General features: G+C 38.2%; 2 protein-coding genes across 2 annotated transcripts in view; both read right to left on the bottom strand.

Moving 5' to 3' along the window:
* Positions 1–2,109, bottom strand: part of rasgrf2b (Ras protein-specific guanine nucleotide-releasing factor 2b) — an 88,258-nt gene extending 86,149 nt beyond the window's left edge. The window contains exon 1 of the mRNA XM_036598329.1: positions 1,457–2,109. Coding sequence (XP_036454222.1) covers positions 1,457–1,732 — 276 coding nt within the window. The 5' untranslated portion in view covers positions 1,733–2,109. The remainder of the gene's footprint in view (positions 1–1,456) is intronic.
* Positions 2,110–5,648: 3,539 nt separating this feature from the next.
* msh3 (mutS homolog 3 (E. coli)) overlaps positions 5,649–23,811 on the bottom strand; it is a 90,964-nt gene continuing 72,801 nt past the window's right edge. Inside the window, exons 21-24 of the mRNA XM_036598947.1 lie at positions 20,982–21,168; positions 12,476–12,602; positions 10,000–10,168; positions 5,649–6,086 (exon numbers count right to left, since the gene is read on the bottom strand). Coding sequence (XP_036454840.1) covers positions 6,005–6,086; positions 10,000–10,168; positions 12,476–12,602; positions 20,982–21,168 — 565 coding nt within the window. The 3' untranslated portion in view covers positions 5,649–6,004. The remainder of the gene's footprint in view (positions 6,087–9,999; positions 10,169–12,475; positions 12,603–20,981; positions 21,169–23,811) is intronic.

Raw genomic sequence — 23,811 nt, 5'->3', positions numbered from 1 at the left:
TAGCGTGCACAGTGCAACAGGCTGCTGTTCGTATGACTGCCATGAATCTGATGTGTGATAAAAGACATCACTATATGCAGCATTTCTGTCTTAATCCATGGAAAAAATGTAACAATTTGAATGAAACTATATTATAATATCTCCTATATATTACTATTACTTTATTCTTATAGTGGTATTTTCAGTATACATCTCTGATCTTTGGCCTTATTTGGCCAAATGAATGTCTTAAAGTGACTAACTGCCTACAAATAATAGTAAATAACAACATATTTAATTCTCATAGTGATATACTTAATGCATCTCTGACACTTTGCACGCCAGAAAGTGGCGCCTGCCTAAGGAGTACACAGGCTGATATTATCTCCACACGACACCATAACTGAGGGATATTTCACAAATAAACTGTTCCAACTAGCCAGATTAAACATCAAGACTGTCCAACAGGAGGTCAGGGGCATTCCTACTGGTCAGTTTTCACTTTTGGCTTAAAGGGAAACTTCACCGATTTTTCAAAATTTCTGCATAATTGGTAAACATGTAAAAGTCATTCAGAGTTATTGATGTGGAATGCTTCATTCTACAGAAACCAAGTCAGAATTGTTCACAGTGGTGGTGATAGGAACCAGCCACCCACCTCTGAAAGCTCCCTCACAGAAGGTTATTACATGAAATGGTTATGAATACACTGCCTGACGTCTGAGACACTGTTTTATGGTAGTTTTGTGATAAAGTTTTTGGTTTAAAACAAATTTTAATCAGTTTATTTCAACTCATTCATGGTGGAAAGATACAAGAAAGGTGAAGAAAATGTTTTTTTTCCAGATTGATCACACTCTTCACAAAGATGGTTCTTCAAGGGTTCTTTAGTAAAGACAGTGGTTCTATGTAGAACAATTTGCATGCTTAAATGGTTCTTTGCATGGTGAAAACGTTCTTCAGATTGATGGAAAATGTGTTGTATATGGTTCTACATAGGACATTTCTGAGAAGGGTTGTGCTGTTGTAAAAATGTCAAACTCGCAACAACAAAATAACTCTTTTTGGTGCTATATAGACAGAACCATTGTCTTTACTAAAGAACCCTTTAAGAACCATCTTTTCAAGAGTGCTCCTGGTTCTTATCACCACCACTGTAAAGAAATCTGAGTCTGGAAATTTCTCTACTATGAGCCACTTCACATCAAACCACTGAATGACAGTTTACATCTCAACGATTGACTTATTGAGAAATTTTGAACAATCGGTGGATTGCCCCTTTTAAGTTATCCAGCGTTATGGAGAACCCCTGCTTGGTAAAAATAACCCTGGACGCATTGCTGGGGACAGAAAGGGTCACTTATTCCAGCATTACCGACTTCGTGGCTATATTAAGGGGCCAAAAAACGACAAGCGCCTTCCAGGGTCAAGCTTGACCAGACCCGAAGTGTCCAAACGCGCGCTCGAGCTCACTCACCAGCTTGTCCAGGGTCTCCTTGCCGCCGGTGGACACCTTGGGCGCGGGGACGCGCTCGCATGTGCAGCCCTCGAGCAGATAGATGCCGGAGGGGCGCGCGCTCTGCTCCGAGTCGAAGTAGAAGAGCACGTTCTGGTAGAGGGCGAAGTACTTCTCGTGCCAGCGGCTGTTCTCGGTCGTCTTCTTGCTGAGGTAACCGCGCTTGGTGCCCTCCTTGCGCGCCACCACGGAGAGGTACAGAGCGTGGCCCTCATTGTAGCGGACGCTCTTCTGCATTTTCCCTTCTCCGTTCACTCCCGGGGAGGTGAGGGGGCAGTTTTCACCCGTTCACCATCACCCTCCTCACCCTCCGGTGTGTGCGCGCGAAGAGAAAAACGAACGAGCGACGAGTAGTAGCGGCGGCAGCTGAAGCAGTGCGCGCGCAGAGGAGTTGGCGAGCTTAGAGGAACCGTCGCGCGCAACTCAACTCATTCTCCCAACTTCACGGGCGACTTATCCGAATGAGTTTACCGTCCAGTCCATTTTGGCTCGGACTAAAACTTTCAGACTCACCGAAACAGAAAACCGCCTCCAAACTAAACTGCGCGTCTGTTTTCCCAGCGAGCCTGAACACACTGACAGAAGGCGAAACAGAATCACGGTTGCAGATGAGCAGTAAGCGGATTTGACAGCGTCTTAAAGAGACAGCGCCCCTTTTTAGCGCACAGCGCGCTTTCTACTCGCCTGGACTACGCTCCGCTTTTGCGCATGCGCCGCGCATCTCGTTGGCTTTGAAATAGTAGCGTGCGCTTCGCTCCGCCCACCAATGAGTACTGTACATTAAAGGGCAATTCCACCGATTTTTCAAAATACCTGCATAATTCAGTGATTGAGATGTAAACAATGTTATTCAGCGTTTTGCTTCAGTGTTTTCACATTATAGAGAAACTTACCAACTCTTTCACATAATTTCTTGTCAATGGACATGATGGGCATTGCGAGCCATTTTATTTACTGATTATTTACTCATTTTATTCACTACACGTCTTTTGAGTATTTATATGTAACGTTGATGATGCTAAAATAGTAGTAAATCTGGAAATAATATGTTTTGTTTTGGGGACTGTTTTGCCTTCTAACGCCCAGACATTAAATGTTTCTTACCTCTGGGTCCTTTCACCACCACTGTGAACAATTCTGACTCAAAGTTTCTTTAGAAAGGAGCATTTCACACCAAACAGTCCTGACTGACTTTGTTTACATCTTAATGATTTATTTATGCAGAATTTTCAAAAAATCGGTGCAATTTCCCTCATTCCCTTTAAGTAGAAATAACTTGTCAACATCTGATGATCATTAGTTGGTGGAGCAGGTTTAACACATACTTAAGTAAAAAATGTAACTGTTGAAATAACGATTAAAATAGAAGCACCTTTCCAACAGTGCAAAACTAGTAGGTCAAAAAACTTTAGATCGGAGTCATTTATACATCTACAGTGACACTTCTTAGTGCATCCAGCATCTACCAACAAAGGAACAGAAGTTTTTTTCTGCATTCTTGGTCTAAAATAAATGATAAACCTCAAAAATATAAAGAATTAGAAGTTAATTGCTAATGACAAAAAATGTAAACGGGGAAAATATACTTGAATAAAAAAGTAGGACTATGATCAAATACATGAACATTTTCTCAAATATGCCTAACTGAATAACTATAGTAACTACCCACCTTATAGTGCTGGGTACAATAACACTGCAAATGATTGACCTGAATTGACAGTTTAGTGTTAAATGAATATCATACATATCATACATTCCTTCAAGAAACTCTATCGAACAAAAAAAAAAATAGAAAATTCAGCAAATACGAGCAATCCAGCAGCTTCATCTGATCGCCGCTGCATTAAAACCATACTTTTTTAATATCAGTTGATAAAGGCCACTGTCCTTTTCACTGTGTGAACATTTCATAATTAAATGATTCAAAATAATTTGGAATAAAATCTCTCCATTTTTTTTCCTTTTCTTATAAAGTTACCATTTCAGAGATGTATTTTCAGTGAAATGTAGAAAAAAAATATTTAAAAAATCCAGATAGCATCACACTGCATGATAAACCAAACTTTACAGAAAGTGCTCAGCAGCTGGGCTTCATCACGTGTAGTCATCATCGTCTAAAAATGTGTGTTCATTCCACTAACTCCACTCACCAGACATCAGAGTTCATGACATTTGCCTATAACTGGCAGGCAATAAATGGTCAGGAAAGGCAGGAGTGTAGAATAACAGACCACTTGCATTTTTTTGGTCTAGACTACAGCGGCTGTATTTTTATTTTCTGCACACATTTCAAGTTACCTTGCTTAAACACTTTTCTTGTCTGTCCGTCTGTCACCACCTTGAGCTTAGCAACAAAGAGGAGAACAGATCCATGAAGCACCTGTGGAAAAACTGGTGATCTTTCTTTTTATGCACATTTTTCCTTCAGAGGGTTACTAAAAGTCCATGCACGCCTGGATTACGTGCAAGTATTTCAGGCAAAACCTTGCAAAGAAAACAGCGTAGGTTGAGTAGAGCAGCGAAAAGCCACTGCATATGCAGCAAGGATGGAGTGCGCTTCATGTCCTCAGTCCATCTGTTTACACTTTCCTGAAGAGCAATTATAATTCACCTCAGCTTTCACCTTGTGCCAAGCCAACAGCATGGCATTAAAGGCGCTGGAAGATTTATATGTTAAAATAGCACAAGGAAATCTTAGCGAATCAGCTGCAGTCATTCAGTCAGGCATCAGAGGTGGAGCCTTAATGCTTCTAAACAAAATTAAAAAACAGGCAATGGTGTAACTTTTACATAAGCTGTTTTTCCTCTTTCTCCTGAGTGCAGTGCAAAAATAAACAGGTTTGGTCAAATCTTATACTGATGAAGATACGATGACAATAGTAGATAATTCACTTAATCCATGGAAGACACATCTTTCACCAACTCACTTGACTGAGTTCTGTTTGAATAATTTTTCAACACGCTCTCAATCATCAGATGCATCCCCTCAGGGAGGGGGTCCAAAGCACTTTTGCTACATAATGTTCTTCTGTTGCATGTAATTACACATTTCCATATCCCCTAAACTTACATACTGTAGCTTTAATGTTGCAAGGTTTATGTTAAGAAAATGTTTATGGGAATGATATACTGAATAAAATCACACAAGACACAATGTTGGTCCAGCGACATTTGGAAGTTAAACAATTCTAAATAAATTGTTATGCTGCAGGCTACATGTAATGGTGTGCAAAATGATACCAGAATCATATCGGTATTAGCATATTAGAGAAAATGCAAATAAACATTAATACACTAAAATGCAAAATACAATTTTTGTCCCACAAAAAGTAGTTATCTTGTGAGCTAGTCTGAAAAAAAAAGTTTGGTTCCAGATTTCTCCTGGATGCCTCCAGCCGTCACAAAGATTTGTTAAATTCCAGCACCAGCAAGTTTGATTTAACACAAAGTATTGAGTAGCCAAACTAGGTGTTTGATGAAAACTACAAATTATATTATTACAGTTAGAAAAATGGTTCAACAAAACACTGAGATACGTAAAAATCACTGCTTAAAATATGAATGTTTTTGCATTTATTATAATTAGTGTATGTCTGTGCAAATAAACAGATAAACAACTTTTTAAATCTAATGCTCTCGTGTACCTACAACTTTTGCACAATATTATATATTACATTATTCTATCAGTCTGACATTTCAAACCATTTTATAATTAGACAGATATTTCAAACACAGAATTCAAATATTTGGTGATCCATATATTGCACTCTGTTTAGGTGATTCTGGGTTACTGTGCTAAAATATCTACATTTCATTAATTTTACTGCATTTTTAACCCTGCAGAAATAAATGTTATATTTCTTTGTAAATCTAGTCCATAGTCTAGACATAGTCTCAATTTCCACATTTTATAAATGTGTATGTACTGGCACCAACATCAATGTACATATCTAACAGCCGCCTTGATTCACAATTTCCTTATCAGTGCACCCTTATTATTAATTAGTAACAGAGATTTTAGGTGACTGATTTTGAACCAGTTAAGTAAACTGGTTCAAAATCAGTCACCCAACCAAGTAAACTGTTTGCTAATCTAAAAACTAATGTACAAATAACATTGTAATTGAAGTAACATATGCCCTGAATTGGCTTCTCTACTCTCTACGCCCTGACGTAAAAAAAAACCAGATAAATAAATAGATCAGACGTACAACAAATAAGCGATTCTAATTTAATTTGATTAAACATCATTTTTAACGACATTATTCTTTTTTCAGTCATTGTGTACACACCATTTTTCTGCACATCTTTTCTCAAGTGCACTAGTCCTACAATATAGCACCTTGAATCTTCCTACAAAAGAGAATAGATGGCTTTATGAATCCTTATGATAAAGGTCTAATGAGCAAAAGGTGGAGATGTTAATAGGATTCACAGCAGCAGCTCATAACTGTGAGGAGGGGAGATTAGCACAAACTGCAGTTTTTCACTAGCTTAGCACTCCCCTCATTAAAGGTTTAACTTTTTCCACTCGAGCAATGCTTCCCTGTTAGTGATTTTCCAGGCTTCAGATAGCAGCTTCACAGTTTTCCTAAAGAAAAACAAAGAAAAAGGGAGCAGTTAACTTTTTTGCTTCCCCTGTTTATTATAATTATAGTACAGTTGTTCATGGTATGGTAATTACACCTATCGGACTATAAGAGCTCAGCCTTCAGTTCAGGCCGTATAAAACATGGTCAAAAACAAGAAAAAAAAAAAAAATAATATCTGGCAGCATCTAATATGTTAGTGCAAAGCTAATTTTTGGCCATTCTAGATTAAACATTAATGTTTAAAGCTTGTAAAAGATATTCTGTGTTTTGGAGCTTCTAACATAATTTAACATGTAAACAGCAGTTTCACAGTGACTCCCTCAGTAAAGAGCCCTGACAGAGCTGCAGTTGCTGTATTTCTTTTCTAACAACTGACTGAAACCTGCTTAAACTATGACTTGTATTTACAATCAGTGACATATCTAGAACTTCCAGAAGGCCTAGAGTGACATTTTCTCTCACAAATCTAGTCCCACCCATTGGAAATCACAACATGATTGGTTGATTCCTTTCCACTGTCACTTTCTATTGTTAGCATTAGGCTTTCAGTTCAGCTCCTGAAGTCCCAACCAATGGGCGAGCTCATTTAGCTGTATCTACCTACACTACAGAGGGAAAAAAATTCTTGGATAAATTGGATATTTTCTGTTTTTCTGTTCTGTTTTTTTCCCCAAGATTTTAAGCCAAATGTTTTCCCATTCTTGTTTGATATAGGATTTCAGCTGCTCAACAGTTCAGGGTCTCCTTTGTTGTGTTTTTCATTTAATATTTCCCCAAATGTTTTCAGTGGATGATTTATCAGAACACTTCCCCTCAGCCCATTTTAAATGAGCTCAGGCCCAGAGAAGGTGGCAGCGTTTCTGGATCCTGTTTATATATGGTTTCTTCTTTGCGTTTGAGTTTTAATTAGCATTTGTGGATGCAGTGATAAACTGTTTTCACAGACAGTGGTTTTTAGAAGTGTTCCTGAGCCCAAGCAGTGATTTCCACTACACTTCATGTCTATTTTTAATGCAGTGCCACCTGAGAGCCCAAAGATTCTCTGAATCTTTTAATGTTATGTACCACAGACGATGAAAAGCAAAAGTTCTTTGCTATTTTACACTGAAAAGCATTATTCTTGAATTGTTGCACTATTTGCTCATGCGGTCTTTCACAGAGTGGTGAACCCCTCCTCATCTTTACTTCTGAAAGACTCGGCCTCTCTGAGATACTCTTTTTATACACAATCATGTTAATGACCTGTTTCCAAATAACCACCAAGTGTTTTTTTTAGCATTACACAACTTTACCAGGCTTTTGTTTCCCCTGTCCCAGCTTTTTTGGAATGTGTTGTTGGCATCAATTTCAAAATGGGCAAATATTTTTCAAAAAACAATAAAATTTCTCAGTTTCAGCATCTGATATGTTGTCTTTGCACTATTTTCAATGAAATATAGAGTTTAAATGATTTGCACATTATTGCATTTTGTTTTCATTCAGTTTGCACAGCGTCCCAAGTTTTTGGAAATGGGGTTGTACAACACGCATAATAATCATATTGAATAAAAATGAACTACACATTACAGACATATTTTCTTTGTTGAGAAATACAAATGATTGTTCTTTGTCACCTCATTTGTGCCTAGAGCTGTAGAACTCATGCTAATCTGAATACTTTGATGTTAACTAAAATAAATATAAGCTATAAAGGGAAGTGCTTGCAACAAGTCCAACTGGCCTGCATACACAGTACGTGATAAAGATCTATGGAAAGCAGCCTGCAGTGCTGCAGCAGCAGGAACACGTTTGCTTTGTCACTGACATGATTTAGCACTTCCCAACAATGATCCAATATGCATTTAGACAATTCAATCACTCTGTGATAACAGATATTACAACCACGGCAGGTACAATAGTCGGAAAAAGCTAAGTGATATTAATATAAGGTAAACAGAACTGTCACTCTGATGCACACAGATACACAAGAACATGTTCTTCTGTAGGTGTAACATCAAGCTTGCGTATAACACTAGAAATGATTGCAATATCAAATCTAAAAGCAGATTGGGACCCAATTTTTGTTTCCAAAAGCCTTTCAGTACCTGCAAGTCAGTTAATATCAAAGTGCAAGCAAAAGCACATTCAAGCATCTCAAATTGACACTGCTTTCCTCTGATTCGGTCCGCAGAACGTTTTTAATCCATCGGGTCAGGCACCACCAATTTTGAATTGGTCAAATCCAAATCAGGATTAAACCAATCAATCATAAAGGAGCAGTAGTCAAGTTTATTTTTATTGCACTGACTGCAGTACAGGCACACTTTTAAAATAAGGTCGCTATAAAGGGTTTTTTTTTTGTTGGAACGATGCCAAAGAAAGAACCACTTTTGCCTTTGTAAAAAAAAACATTTTAGAAAAACAATTTCTCCTCTTTTTTGTAAATAAAAGAACTTTATGTAGTATGTAAACATTCTTATGTAGTATGTAAACATTCTTTTGGACCACATAGTCCATTTATGAAAGTTAAACTCAAAACCAGCCTGTTTTGAATCCACTGCTTCTGTGATGTCACAAAAAACAATAAGCATAAATATTCGCCTATTGCCTGTGTGGTGGTTGATATAGTGCAGCGGGTAATACTGCTGGCCTTCACATGGCAGCCTGGGGCAAACACACCACTCTACACCAATACATCCTGGGGCAAAACTCCTAATGCTGCATTCACCCACCTCTGGAACATGACTAAACTGTAAGTCACTCTGGAAGAACATGTAAATGTAAAATGTCTACCCAGTCTCCAGCAGTTTAGCCCCACTCACTCACATTGTAGTTCAACAGTGTTTCAACCTAGACAGCTCTTTTAAATGTGGCACAGTACAAGGTCAATCAGAACAGAGGTCATTTAAAGGTATCTTACATAAACACTGTCTTAAAGGCACTGTAACAAAGCAGCCTGTAGAATTCCATAAGAGAAAATAGAGGCTGGAAAATTAGTTTTACATGATCATTTATGACATATGAATTATGAATTCTGTTTTTGGTACATAAACCCCAACAAATCTCATAGGTGGGCTTTAGGAACATTGTAAATTAAATGTGTGAGTGTAAAGTACCTTTTAAAAAGTTTAAACAAACTCAGCATAATGTAAACGTTTAGGCTTTTCACAACTGTTACATCATCACTTAATTGCAGTTATTTGAGATAATGCAACAAGCAGAATGTGAATTTGGTGCTTAGTGTTAAGACAAATTAATGTAAATTCATTGTGACACATCATAGGTCTAATGAACAGTTTATACTTGGTGCTATAACACATTTAGAGGGCAGCATGAGTGATTTTTGTTTATTTGTTAGCTATGTAGCCAATTCTAACGTTTATAGCATGTATGCTAGCAGAATGTGCGTTTTGCTTGTAGTTTTACTCTCAACTGTTGCTTTGACACTACATAAGTTGTGTTTGTGCGTGAACACAACAGCTTTGAGTATCATTTAACATCGGAACAATGTGTTAGCTACTAAGCAAACTTATCTAAGAAGTAAGATAGAATCAGCCAAATTGGTCACTTCAGGCTTGTACTAGTTAAATGCAATGAACAAAAAACAAACTGTTAATCGCAATTATTTATGTGGCAATTAACTGTCAGCTACAATTTCTAAAACAATATATCCATGCTAAGAACTTTATTTTTAAGACAGTGTAGATCCAGCAGTCCTGAGTAACATTTATCATCTGTTTTGTGTGTAACAGAACAGACAGGATAAACTCAGAACAAGAATGTGTGTGTGAACAGAACTGGACGTTGATAGGCTAGTGGAAGTTATTTTGCCTGAGCTGAAATAATAGGTCAGGCCACAGGTCCATGGCTTCAGTCACTGTACATACAGTGCTTTAGAAAGTTGTGTAAGTCCACATAGCCCACATACTGTACCTGCGGCTGTTCACGATGGCCTCCAGCTCTTTGGACTTGAGCGCAGCGGTCCCGAGGATGCTCTCGGGGATGTTGGCCAACCGCGCCACATTCAGCCCATAGCTCCGGCCTGCTGCTCCCTCTGTCAGCTGATAGAGGAAAGTGATGAACTCTGGCTGCACCTCCTCCTCTGCATGGAAAAAAGAGAAAAGAGAGAGATGAAAAGTGTTATAAAATCCTTTCAGAGGCAAGCACTCGAGAAACTGAAAGTGTAACTTTTGCTACAATGAAGTAGGGCTAATCCTAAAACAAACAGCATTACAGTTTCCAAGAGAGATACAAGGCAAGAACTAAATGCATGAATCATGTTTGGATATCCCTTAAATGACAATGTAAATAATGTGGTTAACCCACTTAACCCTAGTCTTAGTATCTTAAGGTTATTATTCAGTAACTACTACAAATTATTTAGTAACTACTATCAAACTAATATGGAAGTAATATAGTTTTAAGAGCGGAGAACTGAAGTGTAGGTCCACATACAGGCCATTACAAGTTAATTGTGAAAGGACATAGAGAATCCATTAAACTATCTACCCAAATACAGCTTGCAATTTAGCTTAGTTTTCTCATGCTAATGACTGGAATTTTAAATCTGTGGCATTCTCATGCCAACACCTTCAATTTTAAACCATAATTGAAAGTTAGCTCTAAAGTTGCCCACAAAGCACATTCTCACACACAACTAATGCACCTTAGAACCTTAAGGCTACTTTAGAACAGAGTCAGCCGCTGTCGAGTGGATACGCACACTGTTCAGTGGGTGAGGAGGAAGAGATTTATTATGCAAGAGACTCAAGGCCATGCATAACTCACTCTTGCTGGCTGTGTGTTGGGAGTTTTCTATCAAACAGCACTAAACTGCCATTAGAATGATGTTTTCAGTTTCAAATTTATTGCATTTAGTTCAATAATATTCATTTTTCAAAACCAAAGGAGAATGCTCTCTCTTTTTATAATTCCACACTGCAACAAATACTACAGATGTGACGCAGTAATCAGAGTTCAAGGTTTGTAGGCTCTGAATCAGAAGCAACCATTCTACTCATTTTACATGTCTCAATCTTATGACCACCTCTCACAAAATTCTCCATAGTTCATGCATAGTGGTTTAATGATATTTGGACATGTGGCTATCATTCGGCTTTCTAAGCACCTAGACCCCAAAGTGTGTGTGCCCACACACTGTCAACACACAAAATTTCCATGTATACTCAAAAAAGCATCTAAAGGAACCATTTCTCTTATAAACTGTTTAAGCAGTGTGTAAAAATATATTAATTTAAACTTAAAGCAACAAACAACATGTCAACATAACACTAGATAATAAAGATGTGACACAGTTACTTTACATAAGTGCACTGATTCATGTATCAATTGTGAAAATACATCAAAAGGACTAAGGAATGAGAGAACATACTTGCGTAATGGATCAACTGCTGGTGTTAACAAAGTCGACTTTATGCTTTTTTATTAATTTAAATGCTTTTGTGTTCACTCCTACACTGCTTCTATAGCTAGTAACTACCTAACTAACATCATATTATTAAGTTATTAGTGACTACAGAGCATGATGGCAGGGAAAAAGAGCGGCAGAACAAACCAATTCAATGCATAGAGGAGTACATTAGTTATACAACTTGTGACAGGATCAGAGTGAAGTGTTTGCTGTCAAAATCAAGCCCAGAATACAAGCACAGGATAAATGAACCAATAAATTAACATACAGTACTGTGCGAAAGTCTCAGGCTTCTGAGAAAATGACATGTAAAGCTAATTATCTGGCTAACATTAGAATAAATACAAATAAACAAATAACCATTTCCAAAGCTTTCCTTGAGGAAGCCTTATATTAACAGTTTCCATCTAATATCCACTTCAGCTAATCAATCCTTCATTATATTGAATCAGGTGTGCTGCTGACGGAATTTAACAAATCAGTGGAATGGCTGGAGTGCAGTGAGAAGTCAGGAACCAAACCTGTGTTCTTCTATCTGTATTCTTCTAACCAACATATCAAATTCATGTTACGTTTCACTATATTTAAGTCTATACGTATTTATTCTAAGGTTATATGGTATTTTTACTTGCAAAACACACTTCCACTTTGTTGGCTGTCTAAGACCCCCTGTTGTATTGGTGTATTGATGCCCAAGACTTTTGCACAGTAAAGTATATTGAAGAACATAGTTTTGCTTCCCCTATAAAAGTACCATTTTCAAGATAAAATGTTTTGCTCCAACAGCGCTGATATGCAACTATCGACATATAATAAGTCTTTTTCTAAGTCTAACCCTAAACTTAACCTCTATAAGCTAAGAGAAATTGTTTTGTCCTTTCAGTTTCAAACAAATGAAACGTAGCTTTTCTTAAAAACAAAGTGAGGACCATTCTGTTGGTTTCCCCTGTTTTCACTGCTTTCACTGCTCATGTGTACCATCAGCTGCAGTCTCTGGTTCGTTGAGCAGGAAGGCCATGTGGTAGTTTCCAACATGCTGTGGGTAGAGCTTCTCCAGCTCACAGAGTGGGGGGTAGTGGGTCACAAACAGGGTCAGACACCTCACCTGCAAAACATACAATATTATGAAAAAAAAAAAAGTATCAGCATGCAGCTTTTTCACAAACTGAGCGCTAATTAGCATGTCTGATTAACATTATTATTCAGCAACAGGTGTTAATATTCACACCCTTTGTGAATGAATGGCTAGAGCACACGAAACACTAATTATTTTCCTAGAGGGGGAAAAAAAATATATAACTGATTGCTTTAAAAGAGCATGGTGAATAAAGGCACTTTAACATCTGGAATATTTGATTATTTCATGTCTTATCTACTTGGGAGCCGTCTGCTGGGTAAACTGGCTTTACAAAGAGCAAAGTGACACTTCCTCCCCATCTATTAAATTTATGGGCATAATCAGCCCCCTGGCAGACCGTGAGAGAGTGTGTGTGCATGTGCGTGTGTGCGTGCATGTGCGTGTGTGCGTGCATGTGCGTGTGTGCGTATCTCATTAATGCGCATGTCTATTTTGCTCCAGAGAGGAATGTGTTCATTTGTGCTGTTATTGGTGTCTTTAAGCGTTTGCCTATGAGGGTGGGCTGAGGAGACCACTGTGCAGGTGTGGGAACAGGAGAAGCATGGAGGGGTTATCATGATGTTGCAGGTGGAGGATTCAGACAGCCTCTGGCAAGTTTGAATTTTACTGACATAAATTGTCTGTTTGAGGACTACAGTGTAAGTCAAGCTTTGCGATGATGGCTGTAAGTTTAGTTCATTTTGCTGGCAATGCTATTGTTGGTCTTAAAAATTGGGGCACAGGCAGGCATTTTTTGAGCTATGCTGGCAATATACAGTACTGTGCAAAAGACACCTGAGAAAATTAGAACAAAAATCATCTGGGCATGAAGTGCTCAGTTGCTCAGGAAAATATTAATATTGCAAGAAATGCAAATCATTTTAATAAATTAAGTAGTACTTTTTTTTGCAACTCTTGCCTTGAGGAAGCCCGGTATTATTTGTATCATCTAATTTATATCATCTAATACTCCATCTACTACCGATTGACTTTAATCATTCCTTTATTAAAGTCAATCAGATGTGCTACTGATGGAATTTAACAAATGCATGTGATGGCTGTTCACTCAGGAGACACGTTACCAAACTTCAACCTAGCTCATATGACATCAACTATATTTTTGCAATAATAAATTCTTGTTACTTTCTACTGTATTTATGTTTACTTGTATTTATTATATTTATATAGATTTAATGGCAAAAACACACTTACTGCCAATGTAATTGTTTATAACTACAAAGACACTACATCCACAACAAAATACCAGTACTACCTCCAATTCCAGATGATCTTTTAGTCTGATCAGTTTTTTTGCTGGGTGCTTCAGACTGTTTTGAAAGAATATTAAAAAGAAATAAATATTTGAAACCTATTTGCAGTCTGGTTAAATTTTGTAACACGTACAGTTCCATTTGATATTTTTTTTTTCTTACTCTCTCAAGATTACAAGTCATGTCAGGTTTGTAAGAAATTCTTTTAGCACAGAGGAGCAGTATTCAGAAGGCGTGCGTTCACCTATTAATTATTTATTAATGTCTTTTAACTTTCAAAAATATAATCTGATACCATAATAAATTTGGAAATTACCATGAATTTTAATCAATACCACCCAGTAATATTTGTCCAAGTACATGGCCAAACAGTTGCAGTCTGCATGGTAATTTCAGTGCCTCACAGAGAATGGCAACCATTAGCCTATATTGGAGCACCAAATTAGCACTTAGACCACCAAATTAAGTTGTTGGTAATTTTCATATTGGGGAAAGTAGTTAGAGATAACAGTATGTCAGACAGTCTTGCCTGATCAGCTTCATTTGCGGCACAATACTGTGGTGGCTGCCACTCGCTCCATGTTACAGAAAGGGCTTTACAGGTGTGGTACGCTAAGCTGCGCCGCCCTGTTTTTGTTGTTGTTTGCTGGTTTAAGATATGTGTATGTGTTTATGGTGCTTTATTGTGCTAGGCTGTGGGTTTAGTTAGTGTGGGTTTTGAGTCTACCATAAAGAGACATCAAATGGCCAGAAGTGACCGTGCTATTCCAGCTGTTTTTGTTGCCTTTTGTGCTTGTTCAATAAAAGAGCATTTTCCTGAGCAGAAATAATGGCATTCTCTGGGTCTTCTCCACAATATGTGCCACTGATTTTTGGCCCGACCATCACTTCAATGCCTGGTGCGCAACTGACACAGGCAAACCTACCCTCCTCAGTCCAAGCATTCAAGTGGTCTTATCATGGTTTCAAGCAACTCCAAGCCTCCTTCTCACTCTCTCCATTCAGAGACATGCATCTCAGATCAGCTCGGTCCAGATAACAGAGGAGCAGCTTTGCCAGCAAACAGCCGGGCAGCTTTGCTTCCTGCATGCAAGCAAAGCGCTTTGCTATGGCAACAGGCCTTTTCTCCTGCAGCCAGAGTGCAGCGATGCTCAGCACAAGAAGGCAGCCAGTCCACAGCGCTGCATTCAGGAGTGTTACACAACAAACGCATTTACATTCTCAGATACGGCACAGGTGAGTGGACAAGAGCGGGACCAGCCTTGTTGCCATGCCAACCAGCACACACACTAGCTCACTCTCGATATGGTTCTGTAGACCAGTACTATAAGCAAATCATCAGGAAGGGAAAGCAGCTATGATTGAAATAAAGTTCAAAGGTTGATATCAGTTGTCGTGCAGTTGTCATTCACTGTAAAGAATTGTATCTTAACACAATGTCATTTTGAGATGGTTGCATGAATATTACACAATTATACAACCTTCTAGATTATTTTTAAATATTTTACCTGTTTTAAATAATTGTATGGCAATAGTATCTTATTACCTTTGTAGCGATATGCATTCTGACTTTCTGGATTTCTAGTATTTGAGTATCCGAGTGAATGGATGTTCAGTTAACTGCGGGGTAGAAGAAAAGTCCGCTTATGACATTGGTGGGTTTTAATGTACCAAAAACAGTCATAATTCATTATACATGACCATTTTCCAACCTCTCTTTATCCTTTAAAAATAATTAAACTGTTTTTGTTATTGTCCCTTTAAGACTGATATATGTAAATGAGCTCTGTTCCGATTTGAAACATTCTTTACTACTTCAGCATGAATGGGTGGGGCTAAACTGTTTTAGGCTAGAAAGGCAGATATATGTAATGTCTTCATTTGTGTGAAATCACAAAAACAATATTTTTGCTATCATATATAGACTGTATGAACTGGGGAGTAAATGGTATGTTTTAAAACCATAACAATGTTTACATAGTATGTCAGACACTTTTATTTAGGAAAAAATAACAGCCAGGAATTCAGTTTTCCATGATATGGGCCATTTAAGGCAACACAATTCTTGTAGTTCTTCTATAGAATACACAAACAGAGTTAACTGGTGCACCAGCTCTAGCAGGCATAAAAGAAGATTAAGCAACAGACAGACGTGTATATGTGAAAACACGTTTTATTATTCCAAAATAGCCAAAGGGAATCTTTTGATCACTAGGGGTTAAACAGTTTTAATGTCACACAAAGATTGAGATTCAGAGGCGCTAAGGAGCTAAGTGGTTCAGTGGTAGATAGTGAGGACTCATGGGGTTTTACAGTGGATGATATGCCAGCAGGTAAGTTTGTCAAGGTAACACTGAGAGAAATGTCTTTCACTGTCTTTGGTTCTACCTAACAGCTGCTGGTATAGTAGTAGTAGTTATAGTAGTAGTTAGTATAGTTACAGTCACACTATGTCTGCCTTCTCAAATCACGTCCTTAACAATGCATCCTTGGCAACACGCTCAGATTAAAGCAACATTATGCAACAATTTTACCTTAAAATGACAGCTTTAAAATCATTTCGATGGCACCCTGACTTATAATAGGGAGAATGGCGTTTCTGTCACTTCCACTCCAGGTCCTGCTATATGCTATGTAATGCCTGCTATAGTGCTATGTAACTTTGGAGGAGCAGGCACAAAACCTTTCGCAAGAACTGTGTAGCGCTTTACGGCACCACATCACACATCAACAACTGTGGGTCTTTAGCTCGGTATACAAAGTATTTCGGTATTCCCAGCATGGACATTATGGCTGCCAAAAGACAGAAGATGATGTTGGAGGAATCAAGCAAGAGAAAAAGAGTGACCCGGCAAGAGACCAGACAAGAGTAAATCTCAGACTGGCTTTTACTTGTTGGCAAGAGCTAAAAGAGGTAAAAGGTTGCAAGACAGTCTCATGGCTAACGGGAACACAATCCCGTTTGACGGCAGAGCATACATCCCTGCAAATGTTACTTATAAAAACTGTGAACAAAGGCTGTAAGCTTATCTGTGTCATTCCTGTCTCACAGAGTTTTGTAGTTTTTCCAGATGCCAAAAGTCATCTACCTCAGTCCCGTTTCAGGCTGGCATGCAAGGAAATTAATTCATCTCACGCCAAAAAGTTTGGTCAGTCTTTTTCAATCTCTAAGCCTTGAAAGTTTGCAACATCCTCTAACCAAATCCTGATGTTGTCAATTCCAGTGTTATGCTGAATTCCATCACCCTGGCAGAATTCAACTCCCCTTTGCATGCAAGTGCGTCACGCAGGCATTTGGATGCTACAGATTACACTTGTGATTTTGGTTGTTTACAAATAGAAACAAAAAAATCATAAGTGTAATCTGTGGCAGCCATATGCCTGCATGACAACCATGCACAAAAAGGGGAGTCGGATTCTGTATCCTTCAGCTTGTCAACAAATGCATGTGTACATGAAAGGGGTGTGTACATGACAACCATGTCATATTATATTGATGACAGTGGTGTAATATATATTATTATATAATATATATTACACCACTGTCATCAATATATATATTATATTGATGACAGTGGTGTAAAAATGAAATACACTCCAACTGTAGGGGGTTCCCAAGACCAAAAAAATACTAATTCTCGCATAATGCTGCTTTAAGGCACTTTTATATTATAGCAGGATATATGGCATATGAAATAGTTAACCAAGTACATGAGCACAGCTCAAATTTATATGTGCCCATTTTTGCATCAGCATCAACAATGCTATGCCCTGGATATACCCTGGTTTCATATTAAAACTTCAGGTGCATCATTCCACCACATACACAGCAACTTCAATTTCCAAATGTGCGAGCATCTTTGTCATTCACTTGTCAACACTGAAAGCAAAATTGCAGGTATGACACTTTATGCAAGATCTCTGCAGCGTGGTACACTGTCACACAGCTCCAAAACACATGCAGGATAATAATACCCTTTACACATGTACACACAAAGGTAGCAGGTGGTACAACCTCACTCAGCGCCTGACTGCAGCAGGCCTATGGTTTACAGAACAGCAAAGACAAGGAAAGGTAACCAGACATAAAGAGAGGAGAAGACACAGTAAGAAAAACCCAAGGCTTTATCCCAGCTGCACAATGCATATTATATTATTATACAGTTTGAACTCAATTTAAATAGTGCAGCAGTTACAAGTTAGCGCCCGTACATGCATCTGAATGTAACTGCTACATACACACACACACACACACACAGATATATATATATATATATATATATATATATATATATATATATATATATATATATATATATATATATATATATATATATATATATAGAGAGAGAGAGAGAGAGAGAGAGAGGTAGCGATAGAGAGAAAAAGAGAGGGGGGGGAGAGAGAGAGAGAGAGAGAAAGAGGGAAAAAGCACATATGCAGAGTATTCTCCCCCAACACACGCAACAGTGTGCAATACCCAGAGGAAGCAGGCAGAACAGCAGTGCTTCACCTCCAGCGATACCTGCACCTGAAGTTTATTGTTATTGCCTAATCAGCACTTCTGCCCTTTAAAATGAGTTTCTGGTGTTATTACATTCACACAGGTCAGTAAGGGCACGTCTGGCTGTCAGACAGGACTGAAACTTACTAGCCCTGGTGAAATGCAGAATTTCAGGCTCCATATCTAATCCAAAAATAACCCATGTGTCAAATGAATGTCAGACTTATTTATTCTCAAACAAAGCCTGCCAACATACTGATATTCAATCTGTAATCAAACAGCTACCGTACACGTGCTCCAGACAGAAAGGGAGATGGTGTATCTAGGCTACAGGTGCATCTCCCTGCATAACTGTGAGTGTTAGTTCTCATGGGCCCATTAGAGCGACCCCCAGGAGACTTGGATATGCTTTTAAACTGAGTAAATAAAGAAAATCAAGTAGCCTGATACATGGACACTATAAAGCAGACTGTTGTAGCGAGGAGTGCACAATTTATGGGCAGTAAATAAAATTGCCAAGAAATTAGAAAATTTAATAATAATCAGTAATTTTATAATAACCAGCCCAATATTGGAAATACAAGCTACAATTTAGTGAAGTCACTAGGCTGGGTATCATAGCAGATAACATCACTGCCCCACAGAAGAGACCGGAGGTTAAGTTCCCGATGGAGGCCACCTCTATACTGATGCTTCAGCTAGACTCCCAAAGTTACCCAGCATTATAAGTAACTCTGGGCAAAAGCAGCTACCAAATAAAGTAAAATATTTACATAAAATAATGCAAATGATTACAACGTCTATGTAAAATTCACACTGCACTTCATATATGTATTACAATGCAAGCTTATTTTAAAATGTACCTTTGACTACAAACAGATTTTTAGATTTCTCTTCACTTCAGAGAACAGAAAATGCATGTCTTTGAACACACTAAGATAACAGAAGAGAATATTCCATGTGGTTTTGTCCTAAGGGCCAAACGAACTTTATTTCTCAGAGATAAATTGTTCTTCAGATGATAATTCCCTATTAAACTTACAATAAATATTAATGAAAAGGTGAATTTTTTAAACCACAGGCCCTTTGTTCAAAGGCACACACAGCAAGAAACTCCATTATATTCATCCTTGAGAGGAACGGCTCAAATAAACAACGTCTCTCATCCTCCAGCTATCCTTTAAGCTTTTCAAACACTCAGGACACAACCACATGATTTTTCAGTTAAGGCTGATGCTAAGCAGTGGTTTGATTATTAAAGACAGACCTGGCTTGGTTAATCTGAGTATGAAAGGAAGGCTTTTGAAAGGCAATATACAAAACCTTGCTGTCATAAGTAAACCTCGTATCTCTGAAACAAAGAAACACAAGTTAACTCTCTGGGGTCTGAGGAAATTTTTTTGATTTTTGCATATATTCTTAAAAATCGCCTTTAAAGGCACTTGCATATGACATGATACCCACATATTATATATCAAGATGTACAGAACAATCTCAGCTCTCTCTCTAATGAGGCCCTTTTGACCTGGAGCACTGTGTAAAGAGATAAATGGGCCCGAAAGCTGAGAAAATGTGGTTTTAGAAATTCTTAATATCGCTTGAGAAAACATAGTTTTACTCATGTGGACGAATTGTTTTAGTGCTTGAAATGGGTTTACTAAAGTCTTAGATTCATAAAAGTAGAGAAATGTATGAATAAAATAGTAGATAAATATTATCCTCATCACTACTTTCTAAAACCACTGAAGCAACTTTGGCTGTTGCAAACTTTTTACACACCACTCACGTCTGTGTTTGAGGAACGAAAAATAAAGCGTTTTGACGTGATGGACGAGTCTTTGGTGATTTCCTGTGTTTCCAATGGTCAATTTCAGGCAAAATATAGACAGACACAGAAATCCACCGATTAGAGGTGAGGGACAGATGACAGACACAAGAATCCACCACTTAAACACAGTGAGAGGGAGATGGCGTGTGACTTAACTTGTCTTCATTGGCTCATAACTCCAGATGCGAGTCACATACGATCTCGCTATTGATGGAATGGAAAGGGCAGATGATACAGATTTACTGTGTATCTGTGCATCTACTATTATAATATTCAAATACTGTGTCAGTATTTGAGTATTGAAATAACTATTCAGGTATTCATTACAGTTCATCACATGAAGTTGCAGAATACATACAGTCTAACGATTCAGTGAAATTGTAATTTTATGTTTTAACAGGAAAGTAACGTGGTGACTTAACTCTTATTTGCAAGTATGTAGGTATAGGCCTATTACATCACTTGCTGTTCCACTTTGCTATGCCTTTGCTATGCCAAGGACACACTGTTAAGGACGTGACTGAGAAGGAGCACTCAGCTCTGGTGTTAGCTAATTTCTCTTAATCGTTCACGAACTTTACAGATACTCAAATATCAAAATTACACAGAATGCACATCCCTAGTCTGCTCCTTATTGTTTTCTGTTCGCCTTGTCCTACAAGTGGCCACACGAAGTGAAGCCGGTGAGAGCATGTTAAAAACAGTACTAAAACAGAGGGCAGGTTCTTCACCATAACCACTTCTGTGCTTGTACAGTGACTTACGTCTCTGATGAAGAACTCCAGGGTAGCATAGGCAATGGCGATCCCATCGTGTGTGCTGGTACCCCTGCCTAGTTCATCAAGGATGACCAGAGAGCGAGCTGTGGCACGGGACAGGATCTCTGAGGCCTCCAGCAGCTCCTCCATGAAGGTGCTCCTCCCCCTTGAGATGTTGTCAGAGGCTCCCATCCTACCGAGAAACAAATTTATTGCTACAAGCTGAGAGATTATGACTAATGGAACAAACATCATGCTGTAGATCTGAAACACAACAGGCCTACAGAGACATTCTCAGCTGGCGCCGTCATCATACTGCTAATTCAACCATTGAATGAAATATGCTTAGAAGAATGGTAATATATCGCATATTGCTTGCTCTTCTCACTGTGCTGAGAGCTCTTCCCAACCAGTATAACTGGTTCCTTGGCTGGAGAAGAAGAGAGTGCTGCTTAATAACTCTAATTAAAGCACTTCAGGAGCACTGCAGAAGCTCCCGTCCAGAGGCAGCACCGACAAGCATGATATTACCGCGGTCAGATGGCAGAGTTGGTTAATAATGGCTGGTCTCAGCAATGATTATACCTCAAGAGCTGAGGAAGATAATGAGGGGAAAAATGACTGCAAATTCATACAACACACGCTCCAGTTCTAAATATATCAAACTGAAGAAGAGAAACTGCTTATGAGCAAAGTGTGTAGTAGAGACCAAATTAGCTCATCCATTATGAATAAGGAAATCATGTTGAGCAACTGAACGAACAAATACAATGTAGTATGTTACACCAAACATCGCCAAGGCCAAATTAATCTGAGAATTAGAGAAATCCACTATGTAAAGCGTCTGACAGCATCCCCAGTTTACAGCAGATCTTCTGGGACCTCTGCAATGATGTTCTGAGCATGTTTCATCTCATTAATCCAGCATAAAGTTCAACCAAAAAAAGTTATTCATAACCAAGAATGAAAATGCATAAAAATGCCTCTCCTTATAAATAATTAAGCAGATGTGCTCTGGAGTTTGCATACATTTTTAATCTGAAAACGAGACTACAAGTGTTTCTTAATTTATATAGCTTTTAAAGAGGCTCTAAACTAAGAAACTGCAAACCAGTCACTTGTGGTCCACTCAAAACCAGATTACAGAATTAATCTCAATCACACAATTGTTCATTATTGTGAACGTAACTGATTCTCTAAGCTATTAAAGATTTTTTTTTCCTCACTGCTAACAGTCAGAGATATGAACAGTCTTTAATTCAGCAACCAGAAATGTCTTTCACATGTTTGAAAAGAATCCAGAGACAAAACAATAATATTTAACTACTATTTCCTACATCAGGCACAAGCCCAGCCAACTGATTTCCCTCTTTTCCTGTGACCACGCCTGGTACTAATATACAGTTAAATGATTCATTTTTTTATGTCATTTAATACGCTCCAAGTGTATAAAACCTCTTCAAATGTACACACAATGTTTTGACTTTGTACTTCTAAAACAAAAACAGAAAAGTATGTATTCATAAACATTTGAAAATGTAACAGTTAGGGAAAAAAGTATTCAGACAATAGATTAAAAAAAATGAATCAAAGTGTAGATATTAATGCAATGGGTTGGGAAGAAGCAGCAACAAGCAGAAATCATGGTGCAGGAGCTTCCTGTAGCTCCCAGGAACAACATAATCAAACAACATTCAAATAGAAAAAGCTACAGAACTATTGGAAAGACTTTCAACACTACTGAAAACTAACCATCCCCAGACAGGTGCACCACGCAAGATTTCACAGTGCGCTTTCAGACTAATGATGTGGAAGGTGAGAGAGAAGCCAGCAGTCACTCAAAGAGTGTTGCAGGACAACCTGAAAGCAGCAGGAACAACAGTTACACAGAGCAAAATAAGCAATGAACTGCACCACAATTGTTCCTACACCCTACACAAAACTCCATAGAAGCTCAGAAATGCTTGTCTAAAATTTGCACACAAACATTTAGACAAATCAGAACTCTTCTGGGACCACAATGAAGTATGAAGGCGAGAGCATCACGATACAGGGCTCAGATTAAGGGTGAATTCAATCTTATTGGCCTGAATCTGGCAAAATGGATGTTTCAACAACCCAAAAAAAACCCAAGACTGGTTTCTAAAAAAGAAGGTGAAGACAGTTGCATGCCGAGCCAGTCTCCTGACATGAATACCACTGAAAATCTATGGAGGATTTAGAAATTCCATCAGTGGAATTCTTGTAGCTCTGGGGATCTGAAGACGGTTTGGCAAGTGGAATGGGCCAAAAACAATGTGGCAAAAAGCTAATTAGTTCTTACTGCAGACAGTTCCAACCATGGCTTTTGCTAAAATTATTCATTTGTGGTGTCTAAATACTTTTTCCTCTGTCAATATCATTTTAAGCATATATCTGTTTATATTGATACATCGGAATTTCAGCTTTTATTTCCTGATATTTACATCTAGATATGTTAAACAACTTAAAACGTGGCACCTTCTGTTTAAGCCCACTAATTTTTCAAGTGATCAAAAAAATTTGAAACATGTGACTGACAGGTGTTTCTTGTTGCCCAGGTGTGCCCTGTTAAATTAGTGAACTCTAGGTCATATGTAGACTGCATATGCTGTTTAAAAGGATAAACCAACATGAAGACCAGAGAGCTGTCTATGGGAGAAAAGCAAATCTGAAAAACCAAAGCTGAAAAAGAGGGAAATTCAATCCGAGCAACTGCACAAGCATTGGGCATAACCAATCAACAATCTGGAGTGTCCAGAAAAAGGAAAGAACTCACTGGTGTACTAACTGTATTGTATTACACTGCTCTGTGTTT

This window comes from Colossoma macropomum, unplaced genomic scaffold (assembly GCF_904425465.1).
Source record: "Colossoma macropomum unplaced genomic scaffold, Colossoma_macropomum, whole genome shotgun sequence".
In the NCBI taxonomy this organism is placed as follows: domain Eukaryota; kingdom Metazoa; phylum Chordata; class Actinopteri; order Characiformes; family Serrasalmidae; genus Colossoma; species Colossoma macropomum.
This window is presented reverse-complemented; position numbering and strand designations above follow the sequence as displayed.